At 34.2% G+C, this 23709-nt stretch overlaps 1 protein-coding gene across 1 annotated transcript; it reads right to left on the bottom strand.

Annotated features, from left to right (window-relative positions):
* Nucleotides 1-8630: 8630 nt before the first annotated feature.
* LOC106880144 (uncharacterized) lies at nucleotides 8631-21957 on the bottom strand. Its single transcript, XM_014929979.3, has 4 exons — nucleotides 21817-21957; nucleotides 15603-16009; nucleotides 14817-14947; nucleotides 8631-12221 (listed from the first exon to the last, which is right to left on the bottom strand). The coding sequence occupies exons 2-4, from the start codon at nucleotides 15622-15624 to the stop codon at nucleotides 11277-11279; spliced, it is 1098 nt and encodes a 365-aa protein (XP_014785465.1). The 5' UTR covers nucleotides 15625-16009; nucleotides 21817-21957; the 3' UTR covers nucleotides 8631-11276.
* Between the last annotated feature and the right edge of the window lie 1752 nt (nucleotides 21958-23709).

Raw genomic sequence — 23709 nt, 5'->3', positions numbered from 1 at the left:
GGTCAGTAGTCATCGCCTCGGTGAGGCCCAATGTACGAAAGTCTTGCCTCACCACCTCAGCCCAGGTCTTCCTGGGCCTACCTCTTCCACGGGTTCCCTCAACGGGTGTGGCACTTTTTCACGCAGCTATCCTCATCCATTCTCACCACATGTCCATACCAGCGCAATCGTCTCTCTTGCACACCACAACTGATGCTTCTAATGTTCAGCTTTTCTCTCAAGATACTTACACTCTGACGGGTATTCACATTCACATTACACATCCAACGGAGCATACTGGCTTCATTCCTTGCGAGCTTACGCATGTCCTCAGCAGTTACAGCCCATGTTTCACTGCCATGTAGCATGGCTGTTCGTACACATGCATCATACAGTCTGCCTTTTACTCTGAGTGAGAGTCCCTTTGTTGCCAGCAGAGGTAAGAGCTCTCTAAACTTTGCCCAGGCTATTCTTATTCTAGCAGCTACACTTTCAGCGCACCCACCCCAACTACTAACTTGGTCGCCCAGATAGCGGAAGCTATCGACTACCTCTAGTTTTTTACCCTGGAATGAGATAGAAGTTGTTTCCTGTTTGTTTACAGTCTTTATTGCACCTGAACATCTGCCACATACAAAAACTAACTTCCTAGTTAACCTGCCTTTGATGTTGCTGCACCTCTTATGTGTCCATAGCTTGCACCGGGTACATCTTATAGAGTTACTACCTACTCCTTTTCTACATACTGAGCAGGGCCATCTACCTGAAGGGGTTTGTGTTTTATCTACCTTCCTACTTATTAGGATTTTGGTTTTAGCTAGGTTGACTCTAAGGCCCTTCAATTCTAGACCTTGCTTCCACACCTGAAACTTCTCTAGTTTTGATAGTGACTCCGCAATTAGGGCAAGGTCATCAGCATAGAGGAGCTCCCAGGGGCAACCTGTCTTGAACTCCTCTGTGATTGCCTGGAGGACTATGATAAATAGGAGGGGGCTGAGGACGGAACCTTGGTGGACCCCTACCTCTACCCGTAATTCATTGCTGTACTCATTTCCAACCCTCACCTTACTGGCAGCATCTCTGTACATGGCTCGCACAGCTCTCACTAACCATTCTTCTATCCCAAGTTTCCTCATTGACCACCAGATAAGGGATCAGGGGACCCTGTCAAAGGCTTTCCCCATGTCAACGAAAGCCAGGTACAGAGGTTTATCCTTGGCTAGGTATTTCTCCTGCAGCTGTCTTACTAGAAATATGGCATCAGTAGTGCTTTTACCTGGCACGAACCCAAACTGCATCTCATCTAAATTGATTCGCTCCCTAATTAGTTGGGCTATGACCCTCTCTGTAACTTTCATAACCTGATCTAACAGCTTGATGCCTCTGTAATTATTTGTATCTAAAGCGTCACCTTTACCTTTGTAGCAGTTGACTATGGTGCTGCTACACCAGTCATTGGGTATGACTCCTTTGTGTAACACCTGGTTCGTAATACGGGTGGCTAGGATGTAGCCAACACTGCCAGATATTTTGAGCATCTCTGCAGTGATTCCTGATGGGCCGGGGGCTTTCCCTGTCTTCATACTCTTAATTGCTTTATTTACCCTGGTACTATCAACTCGGATAGCTGGTCCCTCTATTGGGTCGACATACGGCAGGCTCTCTTCCTCCCAATATATATATATACATATATGTGTGTAGAGTGTTAGGTGCGATGTACAGAATTAAATATTGAAAAAAAAGGTCGTCAGAATTTTGGAATAACTTTTTTCATTTATTTTATGCATATATTAGCGCTTAAAATTAAAATTTCAATGTAGTAAGTACCCTTGATTAAAATAATAGTGACATGCAATCCTGAAAAGTAGTGTCACCCAATTTGGTAACTCTGAATTAGATATACCATGGATGGTGCTAACCCTTTTTGGGCACCCAATCTCTGCAGTGAACCACAATACAAAGAACAGTGCACTTCACCAGATGTGTAAACCACACCCATATATTAATTATATAGAACAAAATGAGACATGTAATTGGAATTGGTTTGTTGCTGTTTCAAACTTCATTCTTCAGTCCCCACTACTACATGAAATATCTCCTCCAGAAACATATATAACACTTCGGACTACTACTAGAACAACATCCTCAAAATACTCTCTCTTGTTCAGACAAGATAAACATTAGTACACATGCTTACAGAAATAGCTGCAGCATCAATAGCTTCACTGTCTTCCATCCAAACATGTTGCTCATTTTCACACCATCAATGGTGTTTGCTGAAGAACAAGCAGCTCTCGCACTCCAGCTGAGTCCACTCTACTTACCTCCACTGTAGTCAGCACAAGAATCAGATATATAGCAAGCAAGCCAATGAGAGTGCCTCTGCCTGGTCACTTGGCCTGCTAAAAATAGCAGCCAAATCTTACTCAATTCACTCGACAATTTATAAAAAGGACATGTAATAAGGTTTTGGATTCAATGAACATGGGAGGAAAACCAGGATAGCCATAGGTGGAATACCTTTGATTATAGATCTGCTCAATCAGAGTTGACCTGGGGCTAAATAAATGTATAGAGACTAATTGAACAGTGGAGAGTCTACATGTCCAAACTATATCTCTGCACTCTGTATAATTAACTACTGAATCTAGGAGTTCCCTGTGTGGCCCTCAGTTAAACAGATTCTTGGTATGTATACAAAATAAGAGTTTTGTGAGTTATGCCTTGTTGTTTGGCTGACGACTGAGACTCCACAATAACAATTGCTAGAAATTATTTACTTCAGATATACCATTTGCACTGATGCAAATGAAGTAGTCATCATCATCGAGTGTACCTTAGCCTTCAAGGACCAATGACATCTTGCATTTGTAAGATTTGGGGTTAATAGTCTGTTTGGCACAACTCTGCAACAGATGGAGCTTCTTTTCAGCTGAACCAATTGAAACAACATGAAATTAAGTACTTTGCCAAAGAATGCATATAGTCCAAGAATTAAATCTGTGGCCTTCAAATCATAAGTCAATAACCTAACCACTAGATTAACCCATTACCTCCCATAATTCTATTAACTGGAATTTTTTTATGAAACTTTGATTTCTAGCATAAAACAGCCTTAGAAACACGCTGGAGTGATCAAAATAATATTTCAAAATAACATTTTATATAGAAATAAGCGAGATATTGGGTGAAAAATTAGCAAACCTCATTTGAATATCAGAGAAATATACCTAGAAGATATAGCAAAAAGGTTAGATATGTGTAAATATTGACAGATAATTACGAAATTTGTAATTTTTAAGTGATCTCATATGAGATCACTGGTAGGAAATGGGTTAAGTGCTTTCATGAAAGGAAGTAGTATGAATAGTCAAAGAACAAAGACTTTTAATCAGGAATTGGAATTTTAAGATGGATTTTATAGGGAGGGAGGTAATTTATTTTCATTTTTGCAGTTTAAAATTTCAAATTCAATAAACTGATATCTTACCATAAACCAAAATTGGAGAGTGTGATTGAATTTTAAGAGAAAACAAATTATGACTAAAATTTAATGTTTGAGCTCAAATGAAAAGTGCAAAAAGAAATAGTTTTAATTAGCATGTAATTTGTTTTTTTGTGAATGATCATTGATTGTTGATCACAGCCATGTGAGTAAAAAGTGTAAAAATGACCATGTGAAAAGCCAAAGGACTTTTATGTCACATCATGTGCAGTTACTGTATCTGGAGTTCAATCAAAGTAAATTTCTTTTTGGCTATTTTAGTATAATTCTCCAAGGACTAGACATTTCAGAAACACTCAATTACATTATTTAGAAAAATATCAAATTAAAGTTAGATAAATATAGTAATTTAACCCTTTAGCATTTAAACCGGCCAAAAGTATTCTGCCTGTTTTATGTTCAAACTGGCCAGATCTGGTCTCTTACACCAACCCTACAATATTGTTTTAAAAATTAACAGCTACCTCATCAAAATCTCATAGCTACAAGATAATGTATGATTAGTTCAAAACAATGAAAAAGCATTAATTTTGGCAGAATAATGCAAACACTAAAGGGTTAAGCATATCAGTAGCATGCAATGCTCTTTTATCTTGTGTATCTTTTTATGTTCTTTCTATTTGATGTAGCTTTTTAACACTTAATAATAACCAAATACTACTGAAATATTAGTGGTGATATGTCTAACTTGAAACAGATCAATCACTGACCCAGTGTATACCCCAAGGCAAAAAGAACAAGGGAGTGTCTGTACAACTTAGAAGAGGTGGAAGAATACAAAGATGGTTTTCCAGATATTTTTCACAAGATGCCATCTTGTTGATCAGATATCGACAAGTTCACCATACCTACCTGGATATTCAGAATATAAAGAATCTAAACAAATACAACAAATCACTTTGTTTGAAGATCTAAACAGTTCTACTCTGGACTGGTACTTTATTTTATCAAAATACCTGGAAAGATGAAAGAAATAGATGACTTTGATGATAGGATTTGAACTTGGAACATAAACAGCTGGTACAAATAAGGCCAAGTCATATTGTCCAGCATTCTAATGATTCAGCTAATTTGCCATCTTTTTCAAATTTCACACTAATTTTACATCTTTCTCTGACTCATATGTTTCATTCATTTTACATGTTTACCCTCTTGGCAAGGATTGGACAGGTTGTAGCTGGGACCAGATCAGTTCTTATTGGGAGTTACCACCCTCTTTAGATGAACTGGAAGACCACATGTGGCTTGTACATTTGACTATTGGCCTGGATTCTATAGCTGGATGCTCATCTTATAATCAACCATTTTACAGAATGTACTGGGTGCATTTTATTATGGTACCAGAATTAGGTCATCATGTCTTCAATAGAACTAAAGCCACATCACTCATTCATCAACCATACATGTGTGTGTGTATATATATATATATATATATATATATATATATATATACATATATATACATATATATATATATATATATATATATATATATACATATATATACATATATATATATATATATATATATATATATATATATATATATACATATATATATATATATATATATATATACATATATATATATATATATATATATATATATACATATATATATATATATATATATATATATATACATATATATATATATATATATATATACATATATATATATATATATATATATATACATATATATATATATATATATATATATACATATATATATATATATATATATATATACATATATATATACATATATATATATATACATATATATATACATATATATATATATATATATATATACATATATATATATATATATATATATATATATATACATATATATATATATATATATATATATACATATATATATATATATATATATATATATATACATATATATACATATATATATATATATACATATACATATATAAATATATATGATGGACTCTCCCGTTGTTAGATGACGTATGAGGGTTTGACAATTTCTTGCCAAACAACCACACAGATGATTTGATTACAGTGATCAAATGTTTGTGGAGACATAAGCTCACTCCCTCCATCAGGCCAACATTACCTGTACAGGTTCCACATGTCAGATGTTGAAATGACTGCAGAACAACGTGAAATGAAGTGCTTTGCTCAAGAACACAACACAATGTCCAGTCTGGGAATCTAACCCACAATCTCGCAATTGTGAGTGCAACACCTTAACCACTAAGCCATGCGCCTTCACATATATAAATAAATATATATAAGATAGATAGATGTGTGTTTATGTATCATCATCATCATTTTAACATCCAGTTTTCAATGCTTGCAGGTGTCAGACAGATTTTCTACGGCCAGATCTCCTTCCTGTTGCCAACCCCCACCTGTTTCCAAAGATGGTAATATTTCTCCATGGCCAGATATGTTTACACAGAATATTGGAAATGAATGGCTCTACTTGCATATCAGCAAGTCATTCACAACTGTCATGCCATATTAAGACAAAGAGACACAGATACACACACCTATAAATATATGTACATGATGGGCTTCTTTCAGTTTCCATCAACCAGATCCAGATCCACTTACAAGGCTTCAGTTGGCCTGGAGCTATAGTAGAACACCCACCCACTCTCAATGTGCCATGCACTGAAACTGAACCTCAAACCATGTGGCTGGAAAGCAAATTTCTTAATCATACAGTCATGTCTGTGCTTATAGCTACATCTACATGCCTGTAGCCAGTATCATTTAACATCTGCCTTCCATGCTGGCATGGGTTGGACTGTTCGATAGGAGCTGGCAAGTCTGATGACTGTACCAAGCTCTACTGTCTGCTTTGGCATTGTTTCTTTGACTGGATGCCCTTCCTAACACTAACCACTTTACAGGGTACTTTTGATGTGGCCTCCATCACCAGCAAGGTCACCAAGTAACTTGCAACAGAAGAACCCTCAACTAGGAGGTAGAGGAATAATTATTGAGAGGTGGCTTTGTGCCAGGTGATGAAAAGTTAGTATATGATAGAGGGACTATAAAAGAAGTTTTGCTGTAGAGGAGATATATGGCTGTTCCAATTGAAAAAAGAGGGAGAAAGACAAGATGGTGAGGATGTGTTAAGACAAACCTTTAAGTTACATGGTGTGGTAGTATATAAAGTGATAAAGAAGATTGGATAGGGTGAGTGAGCAGGTAAGTTTGCAAGAGAAGAGAGGAATGCAGTGTGTGGTGAACATGGGTGGAGGAAGAAGGGTTCTTGATGAGAATTTTGTCAAGGACATAGACATAAATGAATGCCTTTTAGGAGCTCAGTTTTACTTAGGTGGACTGTCTGCTCAAGCACAGCAAATTGCCAATCATTTCAATTCTTTGTCATCTCTTCTCTGATGTTCAGCATCTGAAGGTTATTTTTCACCACTTTGTTCCAAGTTTTCCTCTTCCATGGTTTCCATCCACATTTCGCACTTCTTTTAAGCAGCTGTCCTCATTGATACACACCACATGACCATACCAGTGCAGCTTTCTCGCTTGTCCACTACTTCTGATACATTTTATGCCAATTTTTCTTTTACTACATTTACATTTTGTCATATATTGTATACCTAGCAGAACATGCTAGCTTCATTCTTTCAAGCCTTTACGTCTTCTGTATTCACAGCTCACATTTCTTTCAGAGATGCCCTTTATTGCCAGCAGAGGTAATAGTTTTCTGCACCTTCTCTAGCCAGTTCTTATTCTAGCAACTACACTTTCAGAGTACCTTCCTCCAGTGCTAATTAGGTCACCAAGGTATCACAAACTGTCTACTACCTCTAAAGATTCCCTAAAGCATATGAGAAAACCTATTTCCTGTGTCTTCTTAGTATTTACTGTTTTTGCACATGTGCCACATATACTATTTTCTCTTTTAACCTCTCACTGTACCTCTAATGTGTCCATATCTTGCGCTGGTACAATGTACAGAATTTCTACTTACATCTTTTTCTACACATTGAGCAAAACCATCTTCCTGAAAGGATTAGCAATTTGTCAGTTTTCCTACTTCTGCTTCCACATCTGAAATTTCTTCTCTAATTCTACTATAGATTCAGCTTTAAGAATAAGGTCATCAGCATAGAGAAGCTTCCATAGGTAACCAGTCTTAAACTCTTCCATCATGACTTAGAGGACTATGATAAATATGATGGGGCTGAGAATTGAGCCCTGATGAACTCCTACCTGCTAAGTAAATTCATTGCTCTACTCATCTTACTGCACTCCTGTACATGGCTTGGACAGCTCTCACCAGCCATTCAAGTATCTCTAGCTTCCATAGTAACTACCAGATGAGAGAGCAAGGGACCCTGTCAAAGATTTTCTCTAAGTTGACAAATGGGAAGTATGGAGGTTTATTTTTGGTTAAATGCTTCCCCTACAGTTGTCTTACAAAAAATGGTAGCATCAGCAGTGCTTCTCTATGGCACAAAACTAAACTGCATCTCATTCAGGCTAATTCTTTCATAATTAGTTGAGCTATGATCCTTTCTGTAACTTTCCTTTGTAGCAGTTGACTATAATGCTTCAATACCAGTCATTGAGTATGATACCTTCCTGGACAATCTGATTATACAGGTGATTAAGTTGTGTCCCACTCCACCAGATATTTTAAGCATCTTGGTAGTAACTCCTGATGGACCAGGGACTTTCTTTGTCTTCATATGCTTAATTGCTTTATCTATCAAACTGCTGTCAACTTTGATAGCTGGGTCCACACGAGGAAGACTCTCCTTCCCCAAGAAGATGCTTGACCAAAGTACTGCAACATGAGATTGAAACCAAAACCACGTGGTTGCAAAACAAATTTCTTAAAAACACAGCCATGGCTTGAATTTGTTCTTTTTATTTTTAATTTATCCCAAATTTAATTCACATATCCAGTTATAATATGTGAATTATAACTGGAAAAAAATAAATAAATAAAATTATGATAAGAATGATGGTAGAATAAAAATACAACAATCAAAACTTACTTGAAAAAACTTTATTTTATATATATATATATATATATATATAATGTAAACAGTATCATATAACTGATATTATTTCCAACATTTTTTTATCTCAAAACAGAAATACTAAATACTAGAATAATAAATTTCTATCAGAATTTTAAACTGTTAACTTTATTTGCATTAAATGTATTCATTTTAAAGTAAAGACTTTGCAATTTGAATTGAATGAAAAAAATTCATAATTTTGTGATTATTATTATTGTCATCATCATTATTTTAGATTATTTTTAATCTGACAGTATTTTGGTTAACCTTAATCTGAAATGTAAAAATTCAGAACTAAAATTTAAAATAATTAAAAATTCAGAAAGACTTAAATCATGAAAAATATAAAACTTAATCAGGTAGTTAGTGTTTTTTCTTGTTTTAAATTAAAATTTCATCCCCAACCAATATAAACAAGTACTTTTATTTTTTTATTATTATTATTTTTTCAATTATTTACAAAAGTCCTCCAAAAAACGGAGAAAATATTTTGTATTTTTTTTTGTTTTCTTTGGATGGAATCATTAGCTTCATCTTTTAATATTCTGAACTCTTTCAACCCAAAGAATTTTTTTCTTGGTTGCCTTAATAACTCAGTTGCTTATTATACAATTTCTAAATCAATAAATATAGTTTTGTTTTAGATAATTGACACCACTCAATTAGAATGTCTTCCACATATTCTGGTACAAAATATAAATGAAAAAAAAAAAAAGGTTTTATCGAAGTTGAAGTTAAAAAAAAAAATCAAAAATAGCAATAACTGGAAGGAATTATAACAGACATTAATAACCGGGAATATAGAACAAGAGTTCCAGGTTCTTCCAGTCTTTGGAAATGCAGCAGTGCTAATATATCAATTAGGTGTATTTGATAAAGAATGAGTTAAATTAATAAATAAGAATTAAATTCATTTTGTATACAGATAGTGAAAGATGCATTTTACTCTCTAGGTGAAAGAGTTTCTTGGCAACATTTCAAACAGTATGTGTGTGTGTTATGTCGTGCATTCTGAAATTATCCTCTGTGAATAAATGTGACAGAGAGTGAAAGAGTTTCTTAAATAAAAAAATTGCACCCATATCAAAGGATAATTGTTTCTGGTTTAGGCACAAGGCCAACAATCTTAAAAGGAGTGAGTTAGTCGATTATATCAACCTCAGTATTTTACTGGTATTATCAATACTTTATCAACTCCAAAAGGATGAAAGGCAAAGTTTATCATGGTGAAATTTGAACTCAGAATATAAAGAGTGGGACAAATATCACAAACCATTTTTTTTTTTCTGTTGCTCTAATGATTTTGCAAGTTCACTGCCCACATTCATATTAAAGGATAACAAGAAATATCTCATATTAAAAGTAACAAACATATTGCAGTTTTTCTTTAACAATAAGAAGAAAACATTTCCTTCACAAGTTTTTTTTTTTTTTTAACTTTCATGATTAGAATTTTGAAAAGGTAATCTTTTTCTTAAATATTTATCACGTGAATATAATGGAATTGGTTTTAAAAAAAGCTCATAAAAATGGCATCAACAAAGAACTAGTTACTTCAGTAACTGTTCTTACAACCAACTTTGATAAATTGAAAGAATTTATTCTTAAATTCTCATGAAGTTGGAGGGGATGGTTAACTGAACAAAAAACACTAAAATAAAAAAATGCTCCAGCATTACCACAGCCGTAGGGCTGAAATGTATAAAAGAATAAAATGAATAAAAGCTGAAGTTCAGAAAATAAGCAGTTTAACAATCAGCAGTTAAAATCCATATCTAATGGTCAATTATTGATCTTTAAAATTGTAGCTAGAAATGCAAATACAAAATTCTAAAGAAGGATTACATTTATAATTTTGAATATTCAACACTGTTTTTTTAACTTATTTAAACATATGTGCAGCTAATCATGATTTTTCAAAAATAAGATTACACTCTTTTCTAGATTTTATTTTATGTTGAAATTAAAATAATTTTAAATGCTAGTGACTCAAACAAAAAATAAATAAAGTTCTGGTCAACTTTATAGGGTTACATTACAAGAAATAATGTAATTACTAAAATTTCCAGCCTAATAATGTATGAAGTTAAATTTAAAATTTAAAAACTTTTATACCATCTTTAACTCCCTGCTGAAATTATATACATTTATAATTATAATTTCTCAAAATTGGAGCTATCTTACTTGTTATAGTTATTTCATATTTAAAGTTAAAATAAAGTTTTAAAAAATGTCAAAAACAGAATTGAAAAAAAATTATACAAAATCATGTTACAGGCCACCTACTCCAGTGACATAAATATTAGTTTCAAATTTTGGTACAAGGCCTGTAATTTTGGGGGAAAGGGTAAGTTGATGTCATCAACCCCAGTGTTCAACTGGTACTTATTTTATCGACCCTGAAAGGATGAAAGGTAAAGTCGAACTCAGAATGTAAAGCTGGATGAAATGCCACTAAGCATTTTTGCCTGACATGCTAACAACTCTGCCAGCTCACTGCTTTGGGTAACATAAATATTTTATAGGTGCATTATTCATGATGGTCACAATTTTTGTATAAGCACTAGAATGCAATCAGTAATAATAACATGATATCAAATTCTTACATAGTTATATGAAAGAAATGAAAATTTGTGATGTTTAACCTTCTCCCAACTGATACACAAAAACATTCAGTATATCTAAAACATCAACAACGTTTTAGTAAGTAAAATCATTATTTACTTTCAAGTCCTTCCAGATATTTACATCAATGCTTTTACTAATTCTGCTTTTGTCTTTTCCAAACATTCCTCAAGATCTTTGACTTTCAGCTTCAAATTTTCATTTTTTATACCAAGTTCTTCCAGTTCCTTCAAATCACTTTGATTCTTTTTCTTACGATTCTCTCTTGATTTGCGTGATGCTATATTATTTCGTCTTCTCCTTTCATTATATTTCTCAATTGCAGACATTTCACCAGCTGTGAGAGATGATGTTGTCATTTGTCTATTGCTTACAGATATTTGGGCTGTATTGGAGATTTCACCTGCTAGACGAAGCTTCTTATTAGGACTACAGTTGTGGTTTTCAACAGTTGTTGTTGTGGATGATGATGATGATGATGTACCTACTACATGACTGTTATTCAGTAATAATGAATGAGGTAGAGTGTAGCTCTGCCTCTTAAATGTAACTTTATTCTCAGGCACCTGTTTCAGGCATACTTTTTGTGAGTTTTGATGGGTTGAGGTAATTTGTTTCTTACCTTGTTCAGGAAAAACCTCAAGAATTTCATTTGTTGGAGGATAAGTCTTTGAATTCTGATCTATCATAGGGCAAGTCTTTATATTCTGATTTAACCCTGTATAAAGACTTGGTTTCTCATCTACTGTTGGGTAAATTTTCAGCTTTTCTTCTGCATCAGGGAAAGCAATATAACCAATTGGTTCAGAGTAAACTTCTAGGAGAGGGTCAATTTCAGATGTATCACTTAGTTTCTGGTTTGTCTCCTGGTAAAACTCCAGCTTTTGATCATCTAAAGGTGACAAAATTTCCAGCATCTTATCTAATTCAGAGTAATGCTCATACAGTGGCTCTGATTCCAAGAGAGATGTTTGCGAATCAAGTAGGAGATCTGAATCAAAAGAAGTTTCTGTAGAACCTACACCTTGTGCAATATTCTCATCCAAATACTTTTGGGAAGAATCCTACAAAAATATTAAAAAAAAACAATATTTTGATTGATATTAAAGGATGACAAAGATGTCATAAAAAATTATATAAATAAAATAAGGAATGTTATTTTCATTATAACTGACTCAGCCAAAAAAAATATGTACCAACAAGACACAGACTTTGCATACTGCATCACATTATAACACTCTAGGAAGGTAGCACCTTCAAGTAACAACTGATACAAAATAGTGGAGACTCTTTTATCTAGTTACATTGGACAAGTTCTCTAGAGTCAGTGCACAAAATACATGCTGTGAAATAGTTGTTGAGTAGAAGGGCTTCTGGTCCCAGAAACCACAACATTCAAATAAGACATGCACTCCACAAGTTGCATTGCAGGTTACCTAACTTGGGAGGGCAGTAACTTAAAATAAGGACTGCAAATGAAGTCTCTAGTTCAGTTACAAGAATAACATGTAATCAGGCTACACTATAAGAAATATGCAACAACAAAGTTGGCCAGTTTCTCTACTGATGCATGTGTTGGATGACATGGAAAATAACAGGTTATGAGACCCAGCCAACCCATGTCAGTTTGGAAAAAATGGAAAGATGATGATGATGATTATGGTGGTGGTAGTGGTGGTGATGATATAGAATAACTTATTAGAACCACAGATAGAGTGGAAATTATATCGAGTGCCACAATCAGGTAACTGAAATCAGTAAGAGTAAAAATATAATGGTATTTAACACTCACTACTTTGTTCATAAAAACCACTTGTAAAATATTATAAATGTGCCCACATAGCATTACATGACTTTGCAATCACAGTAATGAACAAGTCTGTTATATAAAATTCAAAGCTATTTCCTCATGTCTATTTATAACCTATTGAATGAAATTAGGTCTCAAAGAATACAAACTAAACAAAAGGTACAAAAATTTGTTTATATATTTATTTCTCATAGCTGAATATTCCACACATTGACTCAAGGCCACAAATTTTAATAGGAGGGTGGAGATGATTAAATCAATCCTCAGCAGTTGACTGGTACTCATTATCTCAAGCTCAGAGTGATGAGCAGTAAAGTAAAACCCAGGCAAGATTTGATCTCAAAGGGCCAGGGATATTAAATACTGTATGTTTTTAAGGTGCACATTCGCTAACCAACAAAAAAAATTCCGCCTCTATATCATAAGAAAAACTTTGATCAAAATATTAGAAACTTCCCCTCACAACAGTATAAAAACTGAAGTAATTTTACTTATCTACCAATAAATGCAATTTTTGCCAAAACAGATTTTCATTAGTTTTCTTGGATTCTGTTTCTTTAACTGTAAAACAAGATACCTTTTCTACTCAATATTAACTTTGCCTTAGAAGAATGGTGAATGGTAAAGTAGGGAGTCAGATAAAATACCTTGTGTCCACCTTAAAATCCAATATCCTAGATCTATCTTTTATTGTTAATAACTAATTTTATATTACTATTTTAAAAAATTATTTCACCTTTTAGTTAAGGAAGTTGTGACTGATGATCTCTTGTCAATACTTTAAAAAATTATTTTATCCTTTAGTTGAGGAGGCTCAGGAATATATATTCTCTCAACTGTAGTCTAGGCACTCACCATAATACTTTTTTATAATATGAGCAAACTGTCAGCATTCACCAGCCATATCAACTGAACATATATTGAACCAATGAGGATGGTTGATTGGAAGACTCCTTAGCACATCAGATAAAATGGCTTGCAGTATTTGTTCTGTCTCTTTACATTTTGAGTTCAAATTATGCAAAGGATAAATTTGCCTTTAATTCTTGTAAGGTCAGTAAACTAGAGTACTCATTAAGGATCAGAGTCAATATGACCCACTGCTGATCAGTGCCTGATACAAGGGGCTACCATAGTACAGTAGAGCTCAAATCCCTGCCCAACCATGGGGCTTTGGTGTTGACATGAAATGATACACCAGTTGAAGTTGATTGCTTTCACAACAATATTACCTATATGTAACATTCTATATTACTGCCAACACACATATCCACTCGTCCACTCACATAAACACATACATACACTCTTTTTATAAAAGCAGATCTTATTAAAAAGAGATAATTAACAAAAAAGCACCTGAGCACTGTATGCAATAATTTCATAATACATATAACACAGTAGGTTTATACAGTTCTCACCATTCTAGAAATAACAACAAAATTTCACACAAATCATGCCATATTGCTTAAAAAGAAGGAAGCATAATGTAATGATGAAAGACACTTCAGCCACAACCATTCCATATTTTTCGCTTTTTTGCAGTAAATGTGTATCTGAGACTATGTTATCCAATGTGTTTCACTTTTTTGTTTCTGACAGTAGGGTGTGATTTAAGGGATTTTTATCAGCTGGTCCTGATTATGATGACTGGTATTTTTATAAAAGTAAATAAAACTTTTTTATAATTTTCTAACACAGATTTTAAAATGATCTTTAATTTTGCAAATGAACAACAAATTGCTTCTCATAATTATGAAACATTTTTTATCAACTCCAAATGATTACTAAATCACTAGCAAATATGTAACCTTTCCAACATGAAGAGTTTAAATAATTTTTTCTCACTTACAGCATCCAGTGGTAGAAGGAGTTTGGATATGTCATTTGAAAGTAACAAGCTGTCCAGGTCTGAAGGGAACTGTTCTGTTAAGAGATTCTCTTCAACATCAAAAGATCTGAGTTTTGTATTTGGGCTTGAACCTGGTGGGGAAAAAACACATAAAACATGAACAAAAATAGGCACAGACTTGGTTGTGCGATTATCAAGTTTTCTTTCTAAGCATGGAATTAATATCAGTACTAAGCCCTTTATGCAAGTGTCTTCTACTATAGCTTCACATAGACCAATATTTTGTGGGTGGAATTTGGAGACGGAAAATATGCAGAGGTTTGTCGTGTGTGTGTGTGTGTGTGAGTGAGAGTGCATGTATGCTTATGCTCACATCCCATATCTTAACAGTTTGACAAATATATTTTAATAAAGTAAGTATAAGACTGAAATAAGAACTGGGGTTGATCTGATCAACTACACACTTGATGATGGTGTTGCAGTTTGACTGTAGACCAATCAGTGCCACATTTAGGCATGGGTATAAAGTGTTGTAGGGCATCCAACGCCTAAGTGTAAAGTTATTGAAGATATTACTAGGGATCTCACAGTACTTGTAGTCAAGGAGTCTACAAATCTTAATACAGTTGTGAGTCCAATGATTGGAACTAGTAATTGAATAAAATGGCTTTATAAATCGTAACAATCAATCAATCAATTTGTCTGTCAATAATATGAAAAAACAAAAAAGGAACTACAAATGAGAGGAGTCAATCATCTCAAGCAATTTTGATAGGTTACACTTACCTCTGTTAAATAGGCCATTCATCTTCGATACTGTACGTGGTTAAATAAGATGTGTCAATCACTGGGGTTTCAGCTGTTGGGGAGGTATCAAATATCTGGAATATATCATCAACAACGTCAGTTTGAAGATTTGTGGATTGGTCTTGGCATTCAAGATGAGTGTTGTCTTGTGACTGCATGATTAAATTAGTAAATAGTTCCGTGTTGTCAATAACAAAAGTATTACTTGCAGCTATTTTGCTTCCTTCTTTTTTCACTTTTGTTCCTTTCAACCTGAAGGGGTTGTTCAGACTGTTGTATCTGGTGACTAACTGATGTTAGCTAACCTGATCCAAACAGACTGCCTACTGTTGCCCTAAACAACAAGGCTAGACACAAGTGCCTAGTGCAACACGTCTTCCCCTGCCCTGAAGAAAAAACAAAAAATTAAATTAAAATTTAGAACAGTGTTTAAATATATTTTTGTTTTCTTTTTATTTTGACAAAGCATAAAGTCATCATAACAAAAGGGAAGTTGTGATATCCATATACCTAATGCACCATTTTCCTTTTCTATAAAAACCAAATCAATTTGTCAGCCTATGATTGAACATGTCTCATATCAAAAGCACTTAAGCTTTAATCATTCAGTCATACTCTTTTTAGGTATAGTGTATGTAGGACTATATCATCTTCAATACGTAAGTATGCTCAACCGAATTCTGGTTTAAGCACCCCATATAATCCCTCATAACACTTTTATTTTGGGGAATTTTCAGGAAATTTTTGCAAATTTGTGTTCTACACACAGGAATTCATGATAAATGAAAAAAAGATTTTTTGTGTGATTTAAGGGCGATTTAGCTGTTATTTTTAGCACAACTCACGACCACCTGATACCTTCCTAATTTTGTTGTTACTCTGACACTTGATGTTTTTCTATATTTTTCTTGTCATAAATACATTTAATGGAATGATGATGCACCTAGGGTGGGCCATTGCTGGGATTTAGGAAAACAATTCAGACTGTCCATATTTTCAACTCTGATTTAAAAAAAGAAAAATTCGAAAAATAGTGGAACTTTAGGATTTATGTGGTGGGGGGAAGAGAAGAGAGTTCAAATTTTTTTTTTTAAGCCTGTTTTTTTTTTTATAATCACTTGAATTCCCAAGTGCAGAACACAAATTAACAAAAAATTTCTAAAAATTCCAAAACATAAAAACGTTATGAGGGATTATATAGGGTACTTAAGCTAAAATTCCACCATGTCCTCTTTTCAAGATTCTTGAATATTGAGGTAGATTTGACTTATTTCTAGCAGGTTGAATGATGCTGTACAGGTTTCTTTACTGACTAGTAACTATTCATTTCTTTTGACATGTAGAACAGTCTTTATAATTAATAGAATGAGGAAGGAACAACTAATGTTTGTGATTGTTAAATAGTTATTCATTTTTTCTAACTAGGCACAAAGGCAATTACTTTTTTAAATCATAGCTTATTAAACCAATATCAGTTCATCTGTTTTTTCTCCATCCTGGTATGATTTGGACAAGTCTACTAGTATCTTGTCACTACTAACCATCCTTCTGTATATGGTATGCACATCAACTGAGAAATACCAGCTAATTCTATCATAATTTTCATTGTTATTTTTCACATGGTTTTAGTTTAAATACCCCTCTTATCACTAATCGCTCTATATCATGGACTGGATACATTTTATCATGCTATCAGACCTAGTTTTGCAGTGTGTGTGTGTGTGTTTTTTTTGGTGGGGAGACTAAAAAGTTGCTGCTACCCTATATTGTTTCCATTTGTTTCAATGATATTACCAATAATTATTTGATTGATATTAATTGTATCTCTTATCCAAAATTGCCGCTGAACCAAGAATTCAATTTGCCAAGAGCTTAACTGCTTGTCACTCAATTCAATGAGGGAGCTTCCATGCAGTTGATCAACCTGCTAGAAATAACAGCCAAGTTCCCTCAAATCACATTATACCATCTTAAAGAATAAGTATGCTGGATAATGTAGTCCTGTGTTCCCAGCACAAACCAAAAAGATGAGATGGTCACAACTGGAAAGGCTTTGATCATAGATCTACTTGAGATCAAGATTGACCTAGAGATAAAGAGAAGCCAACAAACAAACTACTTTGTGGTCACTTCACTTGCTAGAAAAAACAGTTGAATTCCCTCAAATCACATCTTACCATTTTAAACAAAGAACACATTTGACAATGTAGTGCATGGTATATAAAAAGGCACGATGGTCATGGCTGGAATGCATTTGATTCATAGATCTGCAACACCACATTTGACATGGGACTAAATGACAATCAGTTTTCTTTTCTTCAGTTGTGTGTAGCAAGCACCAGAAGTGTCAAGATAGATAACAGGTCACTGCCTCAATCTGCCTTATATCAGTCCAGTTTGAAATCTTTAAATTCATCATATTCAGTAATCTACACAATCTTTATAATCATCATCACAGCAGTATTGACATAAGCTATCAAGAAAGCTTTCATACAACAGCTCAGTACGCTAGAAATAATAATCAAATCTCTCCCAAAGTACACCCTACAGCCTTTCGAGAAAAAAAAAATAAGGAAGCCAATGTCATATAATATGGTTCTGGATAGCACAGTCTGAAAAAAAGATGGGGACGATCACCACTGGAAAGTCTTTGGTTGGAAGTCTGTTTCATTAGGGCTGACCTAGGTATAAATAACAGAGATGGCTCGCAAAATAAACTATAAGCAATAACAACAGCTACATCTCTCTGATCATACTTCACCGTCATCTGAAAAAAAATATGCAATAGTGGATATAATGTAGTCTGAAATTTGTCTGAAAAGGCAGGATGGTCACGGTTAGAATGTCTGGGATAATAAGGACAACTCAACCTGTAATCAAACAACTCTGACGAAGATTATGAGGTTGCTCGACCTGCTATAAATAGCAGCCAGATTTTCGGTCGGAGTGGGGGGGGGGAGCATGGTTAGAACATTTTCGATCACGTCTGTTCAGTTAAAATAAGACTAAACAACAACTGCTGCGATCTTTATGATGTAATATAGCTGATTTTGTTTTTATGTATAAGTATGGTCGAACTGTGGTGTTCATGCCTTTCCAAAAGGCACTAACAACGTGAAGTCAAATAAGTCCAACCAAGAATCGAAACCGAGTCAACTCGCTAACGAATGCCGATAGCACACCCACTTTCGTAATCTACGGAACAACGATGCGTTCTCGAGTGACGTAATGGAGAAATAGGTCGGTGGTGTTGGTTGGTACACGGGTACTAATAAAAGCAAACAACACATTTCTTAACTCGATACTTCACTATTTAATTCTGTGTTGAAAGCAAGATGATAGTGATTTCGCTGGACACTCGTACAGCAGAAAATGTTATAAGGTTCGTTAATGCGTTAAACATCTCCCCTCCTCCGTCTCTTCTCTACGAACATCGTGTCGACACAAGCAATTTGTTGCATAAGAATAAATGTAATAGCCGATATAATCAATACCGTACGTATTCATCGATGAAAGGCCACCTCGACTCGGGTGGAATATGAATCTAAGATATAACAGTGGCGACATGATATTTCATACAACGCAATTAATACGGTTTTGTAATATCTACGTCAGAAGGGAAAAAATTCCATGCAAATTAGATTATGAACTACGCGTGGGTGCGCATAATATATATGTGTGTATATATGTATGTGTGTGTATATGTGTATATATATATATATATATATATATATATATACATACACACATATATATACACACACACACATATATATACATACATATATATACACACATATATACATACATATATATACACACATATATACATACATATATATATATACACATACATATATATACACATATACATACATATATACACACACACATATATATACACACACACATATATATACACACACACATATATATACACACACACACATATATATATATATATATATATATATATATATATATATATAACATCATCATCATCGTTTAACGTCCGTTTTCCATGCTGGCATGGGTTTGACGGTTCGACTGGGGTCTGGCTTCCCCCAGGAGGCTGCACCAGGCCCCAATCTGATCTAGCAGTGTTACTACAGATGGATGCCCTTCCTAACGCCAACCACTCCGAGAGTGTAGTGCGTGCTTTTTACGTGCCACCGGCACAGGGGCCAGAGAAGCTGGTATCGACCACGATCGGATGGTGCTTTTTACGTGCCGCCGGCACATTATATATATATATATATATATATATACATATATATATATATAGGGGGGGGGATTCACAAAAAAAGGCAAAAGACGAAGACAGGTGGTGTAGGGCACAAACAGATGTATTAGTTTAACGCTCGGGAAGTGAAAGTCTTTAACGTTTCGACCCATACATATATATATACATACATGTGTGCGCATGCATGTGCGAGTGAATCTATATATGTATGTGTGTGTGTGTGTGTGTGTGTGTGTGTGTGTGTGTATAAACTGTGAAGCTATATAAGAGACTCAAAAAAACAGAGTTTCAGACAAAAAAAGAACTTGTGAAATTTTGGCTTGACAAATGTTTTGGAACACTTCAGTTACTTATGTTGCTTCACAGCTAATAATTCGTGTGTGTGTGTAGTTCTTCACGCACGGGATAGCTTATATAGAGCGACGGCAAGATAAAATGCCCCCGTTCTACAACTGTACAATATACACAACAGTAAGTTGACCGGTTTTCGCTGTCGGTGAGCGAGCAAGCAAGACGATGCGGGCAATGACAACAACAAAAAAAGTGGGTGGTGAAACAAGAAATAAATGTACTTAATAAAAACGATTATTATCTATAATTTTGGAGTTGTATTTTTTACACAACTTGCTTGAGAGATCGTGTGTTGAAGCTGTTACAATGACAGCATGGAAAAGTCATAACAATTACACCCACTTACACTTTTGGTGAGTACTGAAATGCGTCAAAAGAAATTCGTCGCGCATTTACGATTTGGTTAATGACACTGTTCCATTATTTGAAGCCTTTGAGGAACAACTAACATAGGTTTTAGACGAAGTTAGATGTTGATCGGGCGGCCGGGAGGCGGATTAGTGATTTCGGTGTTTAAATAAACAAGTGAATAAAAAAAAAACTGCATGTTTCTATATTTCTCAAAAATGGTTAACAAAACCTTTTCACAAAATAAGTACACACACACACACACAGAGTTATGGTCTGATCTAATCATCAAACGCTGTAACAACCGTGACCACCTGCTCATATATATATATATATATATATATATATATATATATATATATATATATATATAATCAATTCGAGGGAGTTATAACCTCCTTAGGGATCATGTAATCCAAGAAATTCCACTGGTTAATCTCTATCATATAATGCGAAAGTCACTTGTATGTGTTACGGATTATTGTAATTATATATATTGTTAATATTGAAGTTAAGAAAATGGAGAGAATTGGATGTATGAAAAATTTATTTGTGCTAAAAAAATGATGAAAAATTTCTTTTTAAAACATTACAATACAAATAAATTGATCATAAGTTGTAAAGCTCAAAAAGAATTAAAAAGAAAATACCTACATATGTTTCTGTGATATTCCCTAGTTAATTAGAAATTCTAAGCATTTGGTTAAATGCTATAAAAAATCATGACCAAATACTTATAATTTCTATTTAACTAGGGGATAGCAGAGAAGCATATGTAGATTCATTTTAAAATTCTTTTCGAGCTTTATAACTTATAATCAATTTATTTGCATTGTAATGTTTTAAAAAGAAATTTTTCAACATTTTTTAACATACAAATAAATTTTTCATACATCCAATTCTCTCCATACATATATATACACACATGGCGATCTTTTTTTTTTTTTTTTTTGAAATGACAATTTAGAATTACTACATCGAGTAAACGGAGTATAGACTAAATGGCATGAAAGAGAAGGAAAATGAGGAAAATATAGGCGAATGAACGAAGTATATAATTTCAAGTGTTTGGAAACATATCAGTAAATTCAATAACAATACGAAAAAAAAAAAGTTTTCTTTTTCGGGGCGGGTGAAGTTATGTGTCATTAAACAATATTGCTAAAATGCTAATCCAATTAGATCGAAACCCCCAAAATAATAAGAAAATAATAATGAAAAACGGGGAGAAAATGGAAAAACGTGTGTTACCTTCGGTAGTTCTTATACTTCTAAACAGTAAAAATACAAACACGGATGTGGTGCAATCGTGAGTTATTTTAAAATTTTGACGTCATTTCTGTCCAATTACACAAGTCTCTGTCTGTCACTCAGTTTTTTTGTCTCTCACTCTCTTTCTTTTACTCTTTCTCTCTCACTTTACTTTTTGTCTATCTCAGTCACATTGTCACATTCATGATCATCGTCAAATCTCCCTCAAACCATATTTTAACATCTTAAGCAAAAACAAACAAATAATAAAAAATATAATTTAAACATTGGTAAAGATTGACAAGGGTACACTATTCTCTTAAGTAATAATAATAATAAAAAAACGGATGGTAATACTTAAGTGTCTTTCGTCATAAGCCTTCTCGGTCCAAGCGGACAGCAACCGTCTCCAAAGTTACATCATATCGTATCGTAGCACATTATATATAATATATATGAGAAAGTGAAATTTTTCTGAGTAGGCCGAAGTTGCCGTTGGGCTTTATCCTGGAAGCGGGTGGGGCCTCTCCACTTCTTGTCAAATATTCAGAAGGACCCTTCTTGAATGCCCGGACCCGTCCTTAGGGCTCCAGGCCCTGAACCGATGCCCCGGCTGAATTCCCATGTCGTGTACGCCATATATATATATATATATATGTATATATATATGTATATATATATATATATATATATATATATATATATATATATATATATATACATATATATACGCACACACACATACACATAGTATATATATGTATATATGAAATTGCTTAATAGTTTATTTACAAATCCTTTAGTAAAAAAATTGCTGTCAGTGATAGGAAAGTACCAATTGTATACATTCTCCCCACACACACATACATGATATATATATATATATATAACATTCATACATACAGAAATATATACATACACACACACACACACACACACACACAAGCATGCGTGTCTGTGATTATTTATGTTTTAAGTTCAAACAGCACTTAGGTCGACTTTGCCATTTATCCCTAAGCTGCCAAAATGGTGAGTGTCAGTCAAGTACTTAAACTGATGTAAACATCTGTACTAATCCTGGGGATTCATCCACACTGCAGTAAAGGAGAATGTCCTACAGCTCTATCATTTTGCTTGGCAAGCTTACTGGGAGCCCTCCTACCTCTCCTTTGGTAACCATCTCATCTGCCTCTGCTGTCCAACAGGGTGACCCATTTAGACCTGCTCCGTTTGCACTGGGTATTAATGATGTTACCCAGATGGAAGCTGGCCTGGACTTGAATGTCTGGTATCTTGATGTTGCTTGTTTGGGGATCCCTCCTGATAAAGTCCTTGCAACTGCAAGGACAATGATTCAGGAACTTGGTCATAGGAGCCTTAGTGTTAACAGTTCCAAATGCGAGCTCTGGCTCCTCAACTATCCAGCTTCACATCAGCAGACTGTAAACCTGTTTACAGACTCTTTCCCCTCACTTGCAGTTCCTCCTTTATCAGCATGTTGCTCTCTTGAAGCCCCAGTTACTGACTGAGCTTTCAAGTCAATCTTTCAATTCAAGATGGCTAACTTTTATAAAGCCTTGAGGTAATTGAACAACTTTTAAAAAAACCTTGAGATAATTGAGCCCCACCAAGGCTTTTTATACTTAGGAATTACTTGACAATTTCTAAGTTATTGTATTTTCTCAGAGTTAGTCCTTCTTATAGATTCTTGTCATTTTTCTAACTCAAATGTCAGACTCTAGAGTCCTGTGACAGGCTTTACCCAAATGGTTTGAGGACCCAAGTCTACATAAGTGCTTGTCTCTATTTCTTCCTTGTTTTCTTTCTCCCATCCATGCTTGCTCCCCTTTAGAAGGTAACATCTTCTCCTCTCCAACATAGACTAGTTCCAAC

This window comes from Octopus bimaculoides, chromosome 6, assembly GCF_046866305.1.
Source record: "Octopus bimaculoides isolate indiv1 chromosome 6, ASM4686630v1, whole genome shotgun sequence".
Classification (NCBI taxonomy): domain Eukaryota; kingdom Metazoa; phylum Mollusca; class Cephalopoda; order Octopoda; family Octopodidae; genus Octopus; species Octopus bimaculoides.
The sequence above is the reverse complement of the archived record's forward strand: the minus strand, read 5'-3'. Positions and strand labels throughout refer to the sequence as shown.

Bases quoted from the DNA above. Each gene is read 5' to 3' on its own strand.
- LOC106880144 (XM_014929979.3), bottom strand. From the start codon at position 15,624: ATGAATGGCCTATTTAACAGAG. The intron at 14,948-15,602 runs GTAAGTGTAACC...TTTCCCCACCAG, and splicing joins GAATGGCCTATTTAACAGAG to GTTCAAGCCCAAATACAAAA. The intron at 12,222-14,816 runs GTAAGTGAGAAA...ATATTTTTGTAG, and splicing joins TCCTTCTACCACTGGATGCT to GATTCTTCCCAAAAGTATTT.